Below are 18,441 nucleotides of genomic sequence, written 5' to 3' on the forward strand. Positions count from 1 at the left end.
CTTGCCCTTGCCTTTGCCCACTAGGGTGAAGGTGCTCTAAAAAGAAGACGACTCCTGGAAAACCTAAACATCCTCAAACTTCGAGAATACCTAAGCCTCGAAGTCCTATATAGTATGGCCCTAACAACAGTATCACAAGAGAGACCTAGACCAGCCAAGCCTTCATCTTCTCTATACACACGCGTACGTAAGTCTGCAATCGTCTTCAGTGTAGCTTGCAGTTGTTGATATGCAATAAATTATTGATTAGCTGCTCAAAACTCATTTGAATTTTGAGGCCTATGTTATGTACGTAGTTTGGAGTAATTGCTCCTCCATGAAAAGTCATGAGTTCAAATCCTAACATTTGTGTGGTATGTGTGAATTTCATATATTATCACCTCTCTCAATAGGAAAATCCTTAAAAAATAATAACAATACAATCATACGATAGGGATGCCAAGATAGCAAAACATGAACCAATACCCAATTCTTTTTAATCTCTAAAATACAAAAACAGGCGATTAAGAAAGGGAAAATTTGGAGAAAAGAAATCTGACATTAAAACTGCCATCATAAGCAAAATTCAGCTGAAGGCTTAAGTCTTACAAATTCTCTGCTCGCTATCAAATCTAAAGTTGGACTCAAATGGGGATATAAAAATACATCATCAAAAGCACCCTAATCCTCTTCTGTCATGATAGTATTCTACATTCAAAAGAAATGCTATTAACTAAAAACTAGAGGCTGATCAGATCCAAAGTCCACCATCCTTTGAATCGCAAGGCTCGTCGTTCACATAAAAAAACTATCATACTTGCACTGCATAAATCAGAAACATCTGTAAGTATTTGTATTGTATCCTGAGTTGCAAAGAATCCCCTATGCAATCTTAACCACCAAAGCGCTCACAACCACCAAACCAGAAAAAGAAACGCAGTTCCGTAAAACATAAAATGCATCTTCTAGCAGTAGGCAAGATAACCACAAGACATCTTCATGATTGAAGAATTAATTATGAGAGAAATACATCTCCACTGATTGAATGAACAGGTATCATTAGATGGTACTTCTTCACGTTAACTAGTGTTTATCTAACCAGCTTCTCCAATTTAGTTTCTAAAACTACCATACTGCAAATATTAACATTTTTTGAAAAAAAGGTATCTTACTGTATGTAGAAGTATCAATTTGCTCCGGAAGCTCCTTTATGTCCACCTCAAACCTTGACTGGACCTGAAACAAGAAATTTGGATTAAACAAAAGGGAATAGCAAAAGCAGAAGAAATGTAAATGCAAGTCTAATGCAGTGTAAGGATTAATATATATATATATAAATATATATATATAAATATATATATATATATATATATATATATATATATATATATATATATATATATATATTACCTGATTAAGAACATCGGAGTCTGATGCAGAAGAGACAAATGTAATTGCCAGTCCCTTGGTACCAAACCTACCAGCTCGGCCAACCTATGAAGGAAGGAAACCAAGCACAGAAACAAGAAACAACGGAGTCAGCTAGAGATTAGGGAGACGACCTTCACCTGTGCACAAAGACAGGTAACAAAATTGTTAAAATAAAATGTAAGAATGAAACAAATACCCTGTGTAAGTAGGTATCGGCAGAATCTGGCATGTCATAGTTAATAACAATGTTAACACGCTCGATATCAATTCCCCTTCCTACTAAATCTGTTGCCACAAGAATCCTTGAAAGCCCCTCCTTGAAATTCTTGTAACGTTTCAACCTGCAAATGGAAAACCATGCCAAATCAGTTGATATTATGCATTCCTGATATTAAAATGCAGAAAAGCAAGATCATACAGATTGTAAAATAAGAGGCTAAATAACTTGCAAGTCAAGAAGAAAAGAAGAAACAAAGCGTCACTTGAGGGCTAGATAACCTAGGTAATACAAATAATACTTCTCAGAAGCCAAAAAATATGAGGTGCTCCAAGTGTATTTTCTAAACCGTTCCATTTTTTTCATTCATGTGCTTTTCATTGACAGATAACATCCTTGGGAGCCAAATGCATCTTGCAGAAATTTCGCAGATAATCGCTGTAAACAAAGATGGATCCTAATAGGCAGGTGAGTTCATAATTGGATGGAGATTGATTAAGTATTGATGTCCGCCGGACAAGGCTGTTATTTGAAGGGAGTTGATCATTGCAATATCTTTGAAAAGAATGTTCCTGACTGATCCGTTCTTGGTAGTTGTAGGTCACAGAAAGCAAATGAGGGGCTTAAATGAGTGTTTTTTAACAATAAACTACAGTTGGAGTTCTAAAGAACTAGAATATGATATCAAATTTAATATACGCATGTTAACATGAACTTACTCTCTTACAAGAACTCACGCTCTTATAATAACTTCAACCATATCTAAAACCCCATTTTCCACTAGTTTATTGTAAATACTACAGAAACATAAGATCACTGAAGAAAAAATAGATTCAAAAATAATCAACATATCTATATTTATAACTCATATTGCATTTGCAACAACCCATAGTATTTTCAAAAACAGAAAAAAATAGCCCAGGCCCAATAAATTATAAACTGCACATTAAAACCTGCTCCAAGCTAACAAATCAAATCTGCATCTATTAGGAGGCCAATTTCTGACGGTTCACATTGTAGTACACTCAGCTTATTAGACAATGGGAAATCAGGAAGCAAACACAAACACCTCACTCCCACCCGAAATGTAACATAAGATACCAACCCAAATCAATGCAACACTCTCATAATACTCCCATAAAGCAAACATAAACCAATATAAAACAATATTGAAAACAAAAGTTGATGAAATTCTCACAGCATTGGGATAGTAGGACACAAGCAAGCACAATGAAGGGTAACCACTGTCAGAATATATTATCAATACTATATGCAAAGAACAGATTGGCACTTTTTCTCATTTATTGTATTTTAAAGGGATGAAATGCACACCTTTCTTCCTGAGGCATTCCAGAGTGAATGCAGATAGATGGGAAGTTACAATCAGCAAGTAATTTGTTCAGCTCAGCTGCTCTGCTTACACTTTTTACAAAAATAACAACTTGGTTGAAATCCAATGCATCAAGAAGGTCAGTCAACTTGCGGTTTTTCTCAGGTTCGCTCAATTTGATGTAGTGCTGCGGAGAGAGAGAGGGAGAGAGAGAGAGAGAGAGCATGAGGGTGAGCAAGCAAGGCACAGTTAACCAACAACACAAAAGCTCATCAATCACATTGCAGAAATACCTGTACAAGACCATGAAGTGTCAATTTGGCCTCATCATCTACATAAATTTCCATGGGCTGCAACAAACAAATATGATCACAAATTGAATTAAAACACAAATCTTGCACCTCCAATACTTCATAATAAGCACACACAAAAATTGAACAACCCAGACCAAAAATCACCGTAATCAAATTTTATGAATATCGATACAAATTTCAAAAACAAATAAAATTAGGGTTTAAGCAATCTACAATCATAAGTAGATGATTATTGTAAGTTCATGTTAAGGTTTAAGCAAATATTACATCTTGCATAAACTTCTTGCAAACAGGGCGGATTTCTTTGCTTAGTGTTGCTGAAAACATCATCACTTGCTTGTCATGAGGAGTCAACTTAAAGATCTCCTGCACATCTCTCCTCATATCTGAAAAAGTTGGAAGAACCGGAAAATTAAATAAAACTTAACATAAGTTTCATTACAGAAAAAAACTGGTAAAGTCCCCTTTAACAAGATTAATCTTAAAAAATTACCAAGTGACTCGAGCATCTTATCACATTCATCAAGAATAAAATGTCTGACATTCTTTAGTCCAAGCTCTTTATCTCTTGCCAAAGCTAATATTCTCCCAGGTGTTCCAACAACAATGTGAGGACATTCATTTTTCAGCAAGTCTTTGTGAACCTTGATACTGACACCTCCATAGAAGACTGCAACCTTCAGGTCTGGCAAATAGGTACTGAATCTCTCAAATTCATGACAAATCTGTAGCAAAAAATAATAACAGTAGCTTCATTAAACAGAACCTCAACATAGAATCGTATGGCCAAACAGCAACAGCTTCATATCCAATATATGCGTATGTGCATCATATGTGCATCGAAATCGGAGTTCTCTACGCTGATAATGAATTCATTGAGCATACCTGGTAAGCCAGTTCTCTCGTGTGGCAAAGAATAAGAGCAGCAACCTGACCAGCAACTGGATCTATTTGCTGAAGGGTAGATAGAACAAAGACGGCGGTCTTTCCCATCCCAGATTTTGCTTGACAGATAACATCCATTCCTAAGATAGCTTGAGGGATGCACTCATGTTGAACTGATGAAGCAAACAAAATTGTACCGGACGAAACCTCAGTAAGTATAAATGACCTTCCAGATCCTTTTAATGGAAAGGTTTACCAAACCAGTTTTCTTGCCGAAATCATGAATATGGAATTAGTGATTACCTGGACAGAGAAAATATAGAAAACTCAGAAACAGTCAACCACGAAAGATGATTAAACAATTAAGGTCAATCTTGCCATTCTCATATTCCATGTAAAAGAAATCAATTGATGAGAGAACGTTTACCATCTATAATTCATTATAGATGTAGATTACACACTACTGTTAGTAATTCATGTGGTACATCCAACTGATATGAAACAACGGACCAATGAAATCATGCACTCGAGAACTTTAAAGATGGACAACTTATAGATACTAGACACGTACTGCATTGAAATTCAGAATTCAGAGACCCATCCAAAGAATTGATATATCAAAGCTATTTTGACCAAAGAGCTAAGTTCACAAGATGTTACTAGTGATGCAGAGTTTATTAAGTATACCCAAGTGGCATGGCATAGAAATACTACACCGGCTAAAAATATATGAAAAGAACTCATTCATCTACTTGTAACCAGGAATGCAGAAATGAAATGCAACGCCACATAATTCTTCCGACCACAGAATCAGAAGTCTAGCAGACTCTTGACACAGATATATAATTATAACAGTGAGAGGAACTTTGCCTTCTGAAGGATGTTCGAACCCAGAATCCACAATCGCTCGAAGAAGCTCTGGTTTCAACAGGAAGTCCCTGAATCCTGAACTGTGGATGCCAACATAGCCCCTGCACCATATGACATAGGAGTTTAGAAAAAATAAATAAATTTGAGGGATCCATAACAAATAAAACCTCATGTAATCTGAAAATATGAAATGCGTAGAAGATTAGCAAGATGTATCAGCAAAACCTCATAACAAATTTGATGTAGTTGAATCACAACATACAGAGGCAGAGGCAATATACACATTAAAGCATTACCCTCCAATAAGAAAATATGAAAAATGCAATTCCATCAAATCACAATACTTAACCCCAGAGTTTTAGGCACAATAACCACAGCAATGCCAAGAGGAGCTTAACTGTTTCTTTTGTGAGAACATGGACTTAATAAAAACTACAGTGAGGTTTTATCACAATGTTCAACCTTATTTGGTCGAGCATATCTTTTAGAAACTTAAGCATTGTAGAAGCACGAAACTGAATTTGTTAGGTTCTATTTTATTAAAAGAAATTTGGGTCTGTCTCTGTCCATAAAGTCATCTAAGTCAAATTTGACAAAATCTCTTGTTTTTTTGGTAAACTTATATTCCAAAAATGAAAACATTCTGAAGAAGCGAACAAATCAAATCCACAATTACTTTCTCCACTTTTTTCCTCAGTTTTCACAGTGACCAAGCAAAGTACAAAACAGTACAAATAGCAGAACCACAAACGAACCACAAACCAACCAAAAACAAGAGAAAACAAAATCAACATTAAAAAGTACTTTGTTTATCTATACGTACATAAGCAAACAGCCCAACTGACTAGTGATAGTAAAATGGAAGATGCGAAACTAAGAAAAAGTTCAAGATACTAACTTTTTAACGGTATCACCAGAGGGCTTGGCGGAGACGGAGTTGGGGGCATTTTGGTCTTCCTCTTCATAATCGACCAGCTCCTCTTCGTAACCATCGTTGTCTCTGATTTCACCCATGCTATAGAACCACAACAAAATTTGAGCTCGAGCGTTAGGGTGTTTCTAAGAATTGTGAATCAGAAGCTTTAAGAACTAGTTGAACTGCTTTGATACGGTTTAAATTGCATACCTTTGAGCTTCCACTGAGCAAGAGAGATTCGGAGTAATGATCTACGAGTGTCGAGGCCTCTGAGAAAATTCAAAAACAATAATAACAAAAATTGAAAATTGAAAATCTTTGGGAGAGAAGAATGGAGTGAATGGATATAAACCCTGGATCTAGGGTTCGAGAGGAGGGGAAGAGTGGACTTGGGATTCGAGGGTAGTGGAGAAGATATAGGGAGCGCGACGTTAATGAGTGGACGAAAGTACCCTCCTAGTTGCGAATTTAGAGATATTTTTTAAGGACGTAATGGTCACTGCGAGGAATGGATATTTCAAACTCAAAATCATGTGAGAAGGGTAGCGCGAGGATAAGAGAGGTGCAGTGCAAACCGAAAATTCAAATATGTAGAATAAAAAAACAAACCAAACCGGCCGAAACTTCGGTTCGGCCGGTTTAGCCAGTTTTCGGGTTAAGTTGCCCAGCTCTATTTCAGTTCTCGGCTATTTGTATCCCAAAAGCTAGGACTTTAAGAGCAACTCCACTCATTTGTCCTTAACCATGGCAAGGGGGGAGTTAGGGCAGCCACTATTCACGTGAATAGTGGTTGCCCTTGGAAATAGTATTTTGTGTTTCCACTCGTTGCCATGGCTAAGGGCAATTACTATTCATTTTTTGGTTTTTTTCACAAATATTTTTACCTCAATAATTAATTTGGACAAAAAAATTTTAAAAGATTTTTGGTGTGGGAAGTGAAAAATATGACCAAGTATTTATTTATAAAAAATCTGAATTTTTTTTTTTTTTTTTTTTAAATTTGTTGCTGACGTCAGTAACTCTCGTTTTGGACCTCGGGCTGAATTGGCCTTTGGGCCAGCCCGACTTGCTGGGACCCACTCCCTGCCCAGGCCTGGGCTAACCGCTGGAACTTCATTTTTCTTCTTTCCCCACCAGCCCCTGGCCCAGCTTACCGTTGGAGTTGCTCTGAGAATAAAAGTGAGCTAGATAGAAGACACACAGAAGATTAATTTGCATAGCCACGTGTATAAAGGAAATGTTCTCCTCTGGGGTCACCTCCTCCATAGACCACATATGATATGTCACATGTGGGGTGCAACTTACCGGCATAGGAGGCCTCCTTCTTTGAATGTCAAACATATTATCATCAACATGTTTCCACTATAGGCGGTGATTGGGTTCCATATTCTTCCCCACTCCAAGCTTTCAATACTGCGGCAGGCTTAGGCTATATTTTTAGCCCATGGTCGATTTCGGTAATGTTAGGCCCAATTATTATTGAACTGAGAAAGAGGGTAAATCGCTTTAATTCAGAAGCACCGCACCCGAGGTCATGTGTTCGAATCTTCTCTCGTCCAATACCACTTGTATCAAAAAACAAAAATTAATAAATAAAGAGTTTATTAATTGGGTTGTTTTCTCCATACCCCAAATAACCATAACAAGCAAAATCTGATGGCAAACAGATAATGCCAAAGCACCAAAACCATTACAAACCAGAGCCAATAATGACCTGAAAACAAAGAGTACTGCTGCACTTCTATCTCATCTGGCTACATGCTTGAAGTGGATAATGCTGCTGAAGCACCACCATTACAATGATTAAACCCATACCAAATACCATTGGGAATAAAAGAGTTGTAATAAAATGTGACAGATTTGGTGTAATGACCATAGATTGTCACTGTCTGTGTTTTCCACCCATCGTATCCATTCCTATAGAGATACACATAACAGATCTGGTACGCACATGGCCCCGAAATCTGAAATGTATCCGTGGAGCAACTCTCGAATGCCCTTGAAGATGGATTGTCTATTCTGGGTGCATACACCTGATCATCATCCGAGAAATAAATAACATTGATAAATGACTAATTACCCATTATGCAGAAATATATATAATCTTCTTTTGTGGGTTATATTAGTTGTAATTGCTGCACTAGTGTGATCACGCTGACACGTAGAATTATACATTGTCCATGTTACGTTGTTAGACTGTTAATCTGAACAATACATATCCAAACATGAATTTTTCAATGTCTAATTGAAGTACCTGATTGCCATAAGCATCACCAAATGCAATACTGATCTGATCTCGTGTGTATCTCGGTGAAGAACAGCTAGTCTTTATTGATACTGTGTAAGAACAGCTCCCTGCATACTGTGAGAGGCCATAACAGTTAATTTCTCATATAGAATCAATATAATGCCCTCTTTCCCTGGTTCAATAACATTCACTACTAGCAAAGAAATCAATGATTCGAATCAATTTTAAAAACGCAAAAAAAAAAAATGTCTTAAAAAATTCTCTGATTTGTTTCTCTTCTATTATTTTGTTCAGTTATTTGCATACATTGGTAAGTCAAAATATAATCTGTACTGAACTTTTCATCAAAGTAAACCATATACCTATGATGGGTTTTCTTTTTCTTTTCATTTTTTTTCACCTAGGTACTTGATCTTTCAAAGGATCTTGCCTTTTCAGCAAAATCCCAGGGCAGAAATTTCTGGTTCTCTTTTTTGTTTTTCTACATGCAGTACAATATACTACAATTCAAGTCCCTGTATATAAATCTATTTATCAAGAATTGCTTCCAAATGAATTGATCATACCTGGTTATTGCTGAGCTTGAAGGATCTGAGAGGTTGGGGCTGTGGAATGATTGATCTGCCTTGCGTGAAGGTGAAGAGGAAGGCAAAATGAAGTAGAAAACTCACAGCCTTCATCATTTTTGTCTTCTCTTAACCCTTTCAATATAGTCTGAAGAACAGAACGTGGTGCCATCTTTATATACTAGAGCTCTCTCTCTCTCTCAAACATTAATCTCTTTGTCATGTTGCTAACAAATAATTAGTTGTAACTTGTATTAGGTGAAAACTTAATTCACCGTTGGATTTACATAATAACATGAAATTTCCTTTTTTTCTTTCTGTCTTTTTTTTTTAAATACAAGCGATAGATTAAACTATAAGATGAATAGGGGTTTCTCAAACATACACTATCGATGTATCATGGGAGTTCAAACATAACACCACTAGTCTGCAAATCAAAGTCATTTTCCATTAAGCTACACCCCTTGGCTTCTTTGTCATGTTGTTAACACAACATTAGTTGTATTAGTTGAAACCACAGTAGATTCAGTGCACTCAAGAATTAATTCACTGTTGGATTTACATAATAATATGAAATTTCCTTATTTTGTTTTTGGTAAGTAAATAATAATGTATATTAATGAGGTCAGTTCCAAAAGAAAAAGACAACATTTAATGTCTCATCCAGCGCAGGGTACCGTGTGTACACCTGCACACATGTACACATTTTGGTCCTTTAATTTTTCCTTCTGTTGTCCGCCAATGTAGCTTGGCTGGCAGGACCTCAATTAAAGTATCAGGCATAAACTTATACACAGTCACTTGTTTTTCTCTGGGCGAACTTCAACCCTTCATTTTAGAGGGTTTTCTTCTTGTTTTTTTTTGCGACAGTTGTTATAGAATTAGGCATGTAGTTTCCAATTTACACACCTTACATGTAAAAGCTAGTTCCGGCCCAACCACATTCAAAAACTGATTCCTCCAATTTTCTGAGCACTTCACATTGAAAACATAAAGGGCAGATGGGTTAGGTTAGTTGGTCAAAGCAGTGAGCCCACTTCTTTGCATTTAAGTTTGAATTCCCTTCTACGTAAATAAGGTTAATGTAGAAATATTTGAATTATCGCTTCTATATAAAATAAATTATTTTAAATAAAAATAATATCTTTTCAAATATTGGGGAAAAACATCCACCAACAGAGAGCTAACCCATCAGGAGCCTCATCAAAGAACTAAATTCCCAAGTCTAGATTTTAGCTTCAATTTGCCAAACAATCCGCAATACAATTTTTTTCCCCTATAAATGTGGAAAAGCTAACAATTTCCAATTTGTCTTATGAGATCACAACTATGCACCAAAGTACTAACCCTCTTTTTTGTTAATAAACAAACACTTAAGTATTGTTATTACATATTCAACTTGTTTATGAAATGGCTTCATTGAATGCATATGATAACAGATAATAAACTTGACTATGAATTATCACTTCCAGATTTCTAATGATAAAGTTAGTCCTAATATCACACTTAAACTCATTGAAACTGAAAAGAGAAACAGCAAACCCATTAAAACAAAAAGAGAAAAATATCCTACTAAAAAAAGATCAACCAGTGAAATCCGACTCGGAATTGAAGTATGGTATGGGCCAAAACGGTAGGGAAGAGCTAAAGTAAAACGAAGCTACCAATACCAAAGAAGAGAACGGGACTTTTGGAGAATTTGAAGGAAGCGATGGAAAGCAAAGCACCAAGCAGGAAAACCTTCGCTGAGGGGGGCCGACACATGGGAGGTCATCAAGGTTATTTGAATTATTATACATTGATTGAAATCTCTTCCACCTTTACCATCCAAGTACATGCTACAAATTGATTACTTGATTTTCTCCTCTTTAGGAATGTTTCAAATTGATATCACTCTCTTTGATTGCTTTCTTTGTATGAATCTCGTCATGTATATGAAAACATCCGGAGATTTTGGGCCTACTTCCAAATCCTGGTCTTGATTAAAAATAGTCCACCGATGTTAGAGTGGCTTGGAAACCCATTGAATTGTACGAACCTTTGTGAAACTGATAATGAGGTCATGAGACCCTTGCTCTTGGAAGTCATATATAATTTTATACTATTATATTTGAAACATAGGACATCCTGGGAGCTGAACTTCAACTAGACACCAGCAAAGCTTTCAACCCCAATTACTCACCAATCTTGAGAAGTCAGTCAATTGAATTTGGTTTTGCTTAAGTCAAATCACAAGGCCATGATCTGGCCACTTTAATATAATATATATCAATGTACAGCCAACGTGGGGTTTTGAATTTGCAGCACCTCAAGATATCATTTCTCTCTAAAAGAACTCCAACCATCGTCCCTCTCAGCTTGCGATATAGGAACAACCTCTTCCTTATCAATTCATACATTATATAAGGTGTGCGTGAAACTCATTTCATGGACATGAGAGACCCAAGTCGAACCCATCTCATTTGTCAAAGCACCTTGTTGAGATTATTCTTTTTGGGTTAAGAATCTGAGCAAGATAAGCATACCCCTTTCATGCTCCAACCACCATTCCTACCTGAAGGATCTTGACACTTCATTGCGTTTGCACCTCAAAGAAACAGCTTGATCTCAGCGGTGAGTATTAATCCAATGTTTTGATGAATCTACTATCACTTGTATATTTAGAGACTAAAGATCTTGACAACCTTTTTGAGATTGTTGTAGCAAAGTTCTGACCCGACTAAACAAAAGCTTGACTCAGCTGATAAAAAGTTCGCCTGATATGTTTTTTAGGTTACGTAATTGAGTGGTAAGAGAATCCAAATTTCCTGGATTAGTTGGCTGATCATTTATTCTAAACCAAAACTAATTGGACTTTCATTTATTTATTTCCATTATAAATACATTTTTTTTTATTTGGCTAGATCTTATGGAGTTGAGTCCCACTTGACTTGGTTTGAGATTGAGACCACTTGACTTGGCTGGAATTTGGTCTCCTTAACTTGGCTTGAAATTGAGACCACTTGACTTGGCTAGAATTTGGTGACCAAATCCAAACACAAACCCGATGAAAAGGCAGTTGAACTCGCATGCTATTCTTATTATCTTGCTTGATCTCAAACATGCTAGTTAAAGTTAATAGTTTAATCATTTTAGTTTCCTCTAATATCTCTTGATCCAGCAGAAAATATTGCATTTCTATGCCACACATACATTAAAACAGATAATGAAAAATCTAATTATCTAACTTTAAGAAATTCTTGGTAATTTTTTTTTAGGGGGAGACTCTTTAATGAATGAAAATTCAGACTTAAAAGAACTTTTCTATCTCACACGCCCTTTGTAGGCATTTGTTGAGAAAAAATAGATGAATGGCATTCAATATTCATTTTTTGAGGTTGTGGAATAAATGTGATTTTTTTTAAAGTATAAGCAATAGTCTAAATTATATGGGGGGTTCTCTCTCTCTCTCACACACACACACAATAAATGTTGTTTTGTTAGGTAGATGGTGTCTCATAGAAATGGTCAAAAGTCTTGGCCGTTGTTTGATGTGATGAGGCTGAATTTATTAAAATGGACAATAGCTCCACATATTGTGTCTTACAAGTCACACCTAAACCCTATATAAATTTGTATGACACGAGACACTCTTACACTCTAGCATGTAATGTTGGCGGAGCATAAAAAACAATTCCCTTCATTCTATAAAACAAAAAAAGCCATATCTAATAATTTTATTACACAAACATAGTAAATAATTAATACAAACAAATCTCAAAAGGAAAATGAATATATCTATTAATTTAAACACATCCCTTTTTCTTTCTGTCCAATCTTTTCTCTAGTTATGCACATTTGGTTTATAGCCTTGTAGGCATTGAGGAGTTGATCTTATACTTTTTGGTGAAACCTTCATTTTAAGAGGGTTTTTTTTTTAGAAGAAGAATTCATTATTAACAAAAAAGATATACCAATTTATAACAACTTAGTTTAACGTTATTTCTCTTCAAAATAATGAAAAAGTTCTGAAGTTCGAACCCCAGCCCAAGTTATTGAAAAAAAGTTAGCTGCAAAACATGAATTGATGATCGCTCATAAAATCTGCAATGATATGGAATTAAGAATTTTGGAATTGACAGTAGACATAAAGTTAAATAACAAGCAATTGCTTAAAGCTGCGAAACATAAACATATGGTCAGCAAACTGCCACAAGAACCATCTTGGCTTCTGCTGCAAAAGTCTACTATAGCTACTTTACTTGCTACATTCATTGTTTTAGTTAGGCAGGTAGCATAACATATTTCAAAACAAGGAACTGACTTAACATTATGTTCAGAATATCGAAAAATGCGGGTATTTACTATTTTCCTATTATCTTCTCCCCACCGAAAATGCAAGAAAATATCTCCACTAGAAGTTTGAAAACATAATGGGTGTCACAAAGCCTGAACAACATACTGGGCATGAATTCAGCCGTGCCACTGTTACAAGAAGAAGATTTTGGTTCAACGCTCACTTGGAAGCTTGATTTAAAACTCAGTGGGAGGCTTTAACCTTATTAGTCTCTTGATTCTATCTTTTTCCGTATTCTCCAGCAAACCCTGCAAAGTATAGGAAAACAGATGTCAAAGAAGATAAAATTCAACATTATAAAGCAAAATGTTAGGCAGCAATATATAATTGCCATGTAACATGAAGTCAGTATGTGAAGATGAAACAGTAGATAAGAAGCAAAGCCTTCTATCAACCTATCAACCCAAATAATAAAACGAAACTAAAAGAAAAGTAAGGCTTGCTTGTTATGTAATTATAAAGGAAAGTTGGAAATTTCCATATGTCCCATTCTAATCGGGAACTGTGATTTAACATTTAGTCTCGGATGATTGTGAGCCTCCACCACCCTGCCACTAAAATAATATCAAAGTGGTGTTGGTCTCACTACTATGGACAATTTCTACCACATGATTTTCATTGTGCTGTTGGGATAGTTGCCGTAAGATGCAGCCAACAAAGGAATTCCATACTAAATGATTTAACTGGTTGGATGTTTTGGTGAAGGATGAACAAACAACAATAGAACCTCAATTTTTGTTTTTTTATACAATGCTTTAATTATTTAAAACTTATTCATCACCTCACCTTCCAAACAATTTCATCCAGACACAAGCAAATTCTTCCATACTTATCCAGGAAAAGGCGCTCAGTTGGAGGCTTCCCACATACATCCTTCACAGCTGATGTTATCACAAAGATCACCTCTGACACTAGCAAGAAACCATCCAGGTTAGAGAAGCAAAAACAGAAAAATCAAGCACGGCACACCTCTCCAATTCAAAAGAAATTGTTACAATTTGGCCAATCATAGTAAGTACCACAAAGAGAGTATCATTTTGAATTTGTTTACTGTAAGTGATGGTGTCAATTTTCCATTCAAACAAGTGCTACCTTTGGCCAATTGCACCAAGCACTAAAGCAGAGTCAGTGACTCAGTGATGTGCGGAAAGAGATAGCAGTTGTTTTTTACTTGTTTCTTTAGAGCAATGACATAAATTTTCCTACTATAGCACTGGCTGGCTGTAATAGGTGAGAACCTTGCTATCATAAAGATATTTGACAACATGAATCTATTTTGGAAAGCATGTAAAAATTACACATGCAAAAGGGAAAAGCTTTTCACCTTAGTTGCAACTAACTAAACTACTGATTGAAAAGGTATCAAAAGGATGTGAAAACTGCTGGTTCAGAACTATAATCTCAAACAAGAGTGAAGTGCAATTTTAGCTTTCGATTGAACAGTTTCATCCTGCCCTTTCTATAAACTAGCATCATATTCTTGAACTGAGTAGTGAATACTTACAGGCTAGTTCATCATACTCATCCTTGCCCACAACATAGATGCTGACATCCCCAAGCACAGTGTAAACAATGTAAACTGACCTGATAATACATCAATGCAAGTCAAATAATGTAAACTGATACCAGATTCTGAGTCACATTTAAAAAAAAAAAAATTAAAAATAGAAATAGCATTATTTCTGTGAAGGTCACAACTTTAATGCAAAAGGGAGTTCTTTGCTGAAGACTTAATTCCAAAAAGCTTTCCTTGACAAAAGAAAATTTCAAAACTTTTATATGTTTTATTATACCCCAGCATTATATTCTCATTGGAGGAAAATTTAGGCTCCAGCTCAATTCTTGGATCCAATCCCCAAGGTATGCGATGACACTAGAACAACTAAGGAAATCTCAACATAGACATTAAGCATTAAATGTGCAGGACAAAAAAGAGAAAAGTATACATACTTGTGGCAAGCAACAAGGAGCTCTTCATTTTTCACACCCCTAAGATTTTCTGCCCCTAGTTTGACTAGGAAAGATCGCCAATGCAGCCGTTCCTCAGCAGGAACTCCATTGAAACTGCAATGAGCATAGAACCCTGGAGTCAATGCTTCAAATATAGGAAACATAAATGCACAAAAATGTCAAAGCAATTAACTCAAGAGTGCTCTTTCGTACTCGATATATTCCATACAGCAATTGCATATACATTATACAACGACGCAGAAAGATGAGGTCTTTTATAGCAAATGCTGTAAATTTTCACACTATGCTATACATGAATCGTTGTATATCGTTGACTATCCTTTTCACTTCTTAATCTGATAGGATCTTGTACAACAGAAAGCTACCCATTTAAACTTCAGCGATTCCCCATTAAACCATTTCAAGAAAAATAAAAAACCATCGAAGGAAAACAAAGTCCACCCGATTCAAACCATAAACACAAAGTAAAAGATAAACTATACAGAAATGAAATACCCAAAACACAATTCAGATCCAAGTCGTAAGATTTCAAAGCTAGATTAACTAAACCCACAAAAGGGTATACCAAAATTAATAACTTTCAGCCAAAAACACCACAAACAGAATCAAAAGTTACAAGTTCATGACGTTGGAGAAATTTCAAACCATTTTGAATAAAGAACGGAAGATGTAGATCCGCACTTACCGTTCAACTAGGATGTTGCCTTCCGAGTTGGCGAACAAGACTGCAAGTATCATAGCTCGCTCGCAGAATTGAGTAGTAAATAGGTAGGATCAGTGTGAACCACCAATTATCAATTATGCGATGAACTTGTTTGAAAAAGGTCAAATTTTCTATACGATTCAAAGCTTTCCAAAACCAATCTGAGTCTGACTATATTGCAGAATTGGAACGTTACTGTTGCTGGTTATGGTGGGAGTTGGTATCGTTTTCTTTGGTTGGCTTTCGGGGTCTTCTGCTCTTTCTACGCAGATCTTTGAGCTGGTTTCTTATTATTTATTATTAATTTATTTTTATTTCTTATTATTATTTGGTTGTTCCCTTGTTGCCTTTTTTTTTCGTATTTCTGGGCTGTGGCCTTTTGGTTTTGTAATTTCGGCTTCTCTTTTTAGCCTTTCCCCTTGGGCCAATAGACTGATTTTTTATTTTTATTTTTTCTAGATTTTTAAAATATATATATATAAGTGATAGTCTAAACTACAAAAAGAGGAGACCCATTACCAAAGTGTTATGATAGTTCGAACATGAAATAAATCTATTGTCTTGACAATATATTTTGAGTTTTCTATTTACATCCCACACTTTTATTTCTTCACCCCAATATAACTTATTAAGCTCTTGTCATAAAAAAAACTAAAAAAAACTTATTAAGCTCTTAAGTTTCACTATTTTGTAAAAAGACAAAAAATATCATCCAACTTTATACTTAACCCTAGTACATCTATACACACCCCACCACTCATTGGCTCAAATGTAACTTAACCCAAAAACAAATTGTCACGGGAATTGTCCGAGAACCAAAACTCAGAAAAGTTAATCTCTTTCGTTTCATGTCAGACATCAAAACCAATGCTTGCCCTACACAACATAAAAGATTAATATAGAGACTACTCGGGTTCCAGTCCCACCAACGATGAGTATGGTCAAAGTTCAAACACTCAAGTGTGATTTATAACCAAAGTAGGGTTGCAAGAAGAATATGAAAAATTGGGCCAAATTTAGACATATTTCTTAAAAGGGTAATTTTTGTATTTGTATTTTGATACATTGTGTTTATCTTTTTCTTAAATCATGTTGAGCTTTCATTCTTCTGGGCATTGGCCTTGGTGTTGGGTATTGCAGAATTATGGATCTGCATACAAGTGAAGTGATCCTTAGAAGAAGCTTTTTGAGCTGATGGAGAGAGAGAGAGAGAGAAGGGAAGACGAGTAAGATGCAGTCCCGGTAGATTAAACCAGTTGGAAAAGAGAAGAGAAGTTGAGGAAGAAATGTCAGATATGAAGTGAGCGTGTAGAGCAAAAGAAAACAAAACTCAAAAAGGGTCAAGAAGTTGAAAATGGGTTTTTTTTTTATGTATCATATATTTTAAGCCGTTAGCGGGGTGTGGGATGTGAGGTTGATGAGTTTTTTTTTTTGTTTTTTTCTGCTGGGTGTGTATTTAGGGGTAGTTTGGGAAGATATTGGGGTTTTCTTAAAAATTGTGAAAATTTGAATTAGAAGTTGGGGTGAACTTAGAATATGGGGTGAACAAAGAAAAGTGTGGAGTTTAAATAGAAAAACTCTATATTTTTCTAGCAAATTTCTAGTTTTTTATTTTATTTTTTGGCTTTTTTGAAGTACAGATTTCTAACTCTTAATTGTATGAATGTTGGGGAAGGTTTTTATTTGCTTTCTAACAAGCACGTCTGATTAGTTTGTGGGTTTCGTTTTGGCAATGTAGTACATAGCCTTAGGCCTAGTTTGGGATTGCTGTCACTTTTAAAAAAAGTTGCTTCTGCTGTGCTTTGAAAATAATTAGCTGTAAAGTAAAGCAGCTCCATGTTTGGTAAACAATATTTTTAAAGTGCTGTTAGTACAAAAAGCAGTGTAAAAGCGTTTGGTAAATTTTAATATAAAATTGTTGTAACTGTGAATAATGACTAAAATAGACATGATGTTAAAAGTGTTATGTACTAATCATGTGGTGGTAGTTGTAGTGATGGAGTGGAGGTGGTGGTTGTGGGGATGGCGGTTGTGGAGGTGGTGGTGGTGGTGGCAGTGGCAGCATGGTGGTAGTTGTAGTGATGGAGTGGAGGTGGTGGTGGTGATGAAGGTGGAGTTGGTGGTGGTGGGGATGGCGGTTGTGGAGGTGGTGGTGGTGGTGGCAGTGGCAGCATGGTGGTGGTGGTGGTGTTGGTTGTGGAGGTGGTGGTGGATTTGGAGGTTTTGGAGGAGGAGGTGGTGGTGGTGGATTTGGAGGTTTTGGAGGAGGAGGTGGTGGTGGTGGTGGAGGAGGAGGTGGTGGTGGAGGTGGTGGTGATGTTGGTTGTGGAGGTGGTGGTGGATTTGGAGGTTTTGGAGGAGGTGGTGGTGGTGGTGGTGGTGGTGGTGGTGGTGGTGGTCGTTGTGGAGGTGGAGGTGGAGGTGAAGGAGGAGGTGGTGGTTGTGGTGGTGGTGGTGGAGGATGAGGAGGAAGAGGATGTGGTGGCGGTGGTTGTGGAGGTAGTGAATGTGGTGGTGCAAGTGGTGGAGTTGGATGTGAAAGTGGAGGTGGTGTCATTTTTTAAAATGAATGATGGTATTTTGGGAATTAAAAAAATTCATTAAATGTTCATCTCTGCTTCTTTTGAAAGCAGCTTTGAAAAGCAACCCAGAGCCTGCTTTTAAAAGCTGCTGTC

The 18,441-nt window shown here is 36.3% G+C and overlaps 3 protein-coding genes across 3 annotated transcripts; all 3 read right to left on the reverse strand.

Annotated features, from left to right (window-relative positions):
• Positions 1-518: 518 nt before the first annotated feature.
• On the reverse strand, positions 519-6,343 carry LOC110750407 (DEAD-box ATP-dependent RNA helicase 15). The gene is made up of 12 exons (XM_021950731.2): positions 6,153-6,343; positions 5,925-6,041; positions 5,027-5,127; positions 4,157-4,329; positions 3,765-3,996; positions 3,539-3,657; positions 3,251-3,307; positions 2,960-3,144; positions 1,607-1,751; positions 1,390-1,473; positions 1,152-1,215; positions 519-801 (listed from the first exon to the last, which is right to left on the reverse strand). The coding sequence occupies exons 2-12, from the start codon at positions 6,038-6,040 to the stop codon at positions 791-793; spliced, it is 1,287 nt and encodes a 428-aa protein (XP_021806423.1). The 5' UTR covers position 6,041; positions 6,153-6,343; the 3' UTR covers positions 519-790.
• Positions 6,344-7,527: 1,184 nt separating this feature from the next.
• LOC110750404 (embryo-specific protein ATS3B-like) lies at positions 7,528-8,917 on the reverse strand. Its single transcript, XM_021950722.2, has 3 exons — positions 8,757-8,917; positions 8,197-8,304; positions 7,528-7,975 (listed from the first exon to the last, which is right to left on the reverse strand). Exons 1-3 carry the CDS (start codon positions 8,871-8,873, stop codon positions 7,697-7,699), a joined length of 504 nt encoding a protein of 167 aa, XP_021806414.1. The 5' UTR covers positions 8,874-8,917; the 3' UTR covers positions 7,528-7,696.
• A 3,928-nt stretch (positions 8,918-12,845) lies between these two features.
• LOC110750418 (SNARE-like superfamily protein) lies at positions 12,846-16,062 on the reverse strand. Its single transcript, XM_021950749.2, has 5 exons — positions 15,749-16,062; positions 15,043-15,156; positions 14,597-14,676; positions 13,879-14,003; positions 12,846-13,340 (listed from the first exon to the last, which is right to left on the reverse strand). The coding sequence occupies exons 1-5, from the start codon at positions 15,799-15,801 to the stop codon at positions 13,269-13,271; spliced, it is 444 nt and encodes a 147-aa protein (XP_021806441.1). The 5' UTR covers positions 15,802-16,062; the 3' UTR covers positions 12,846-13,268.
• Between the last annotated feature and the right edge of the window lie 2,379 nt (positions 16,063-18,441).

The sequence above is a fragment of the Prunus avium genome, chromosome 3, assembly GCF_965620075.1.
Source record: "Prunus avium chromosome 3, drPruAviu1.hap1.1, whole genome shotgun sequence".
Taxonomy (NCBI): domain Eukaryota; kingdom Viridiplantae; phylum Streptophyta; class Magnoliopsida; order Rosales; family Rosaceae; genus Prunus; species Prunus avium.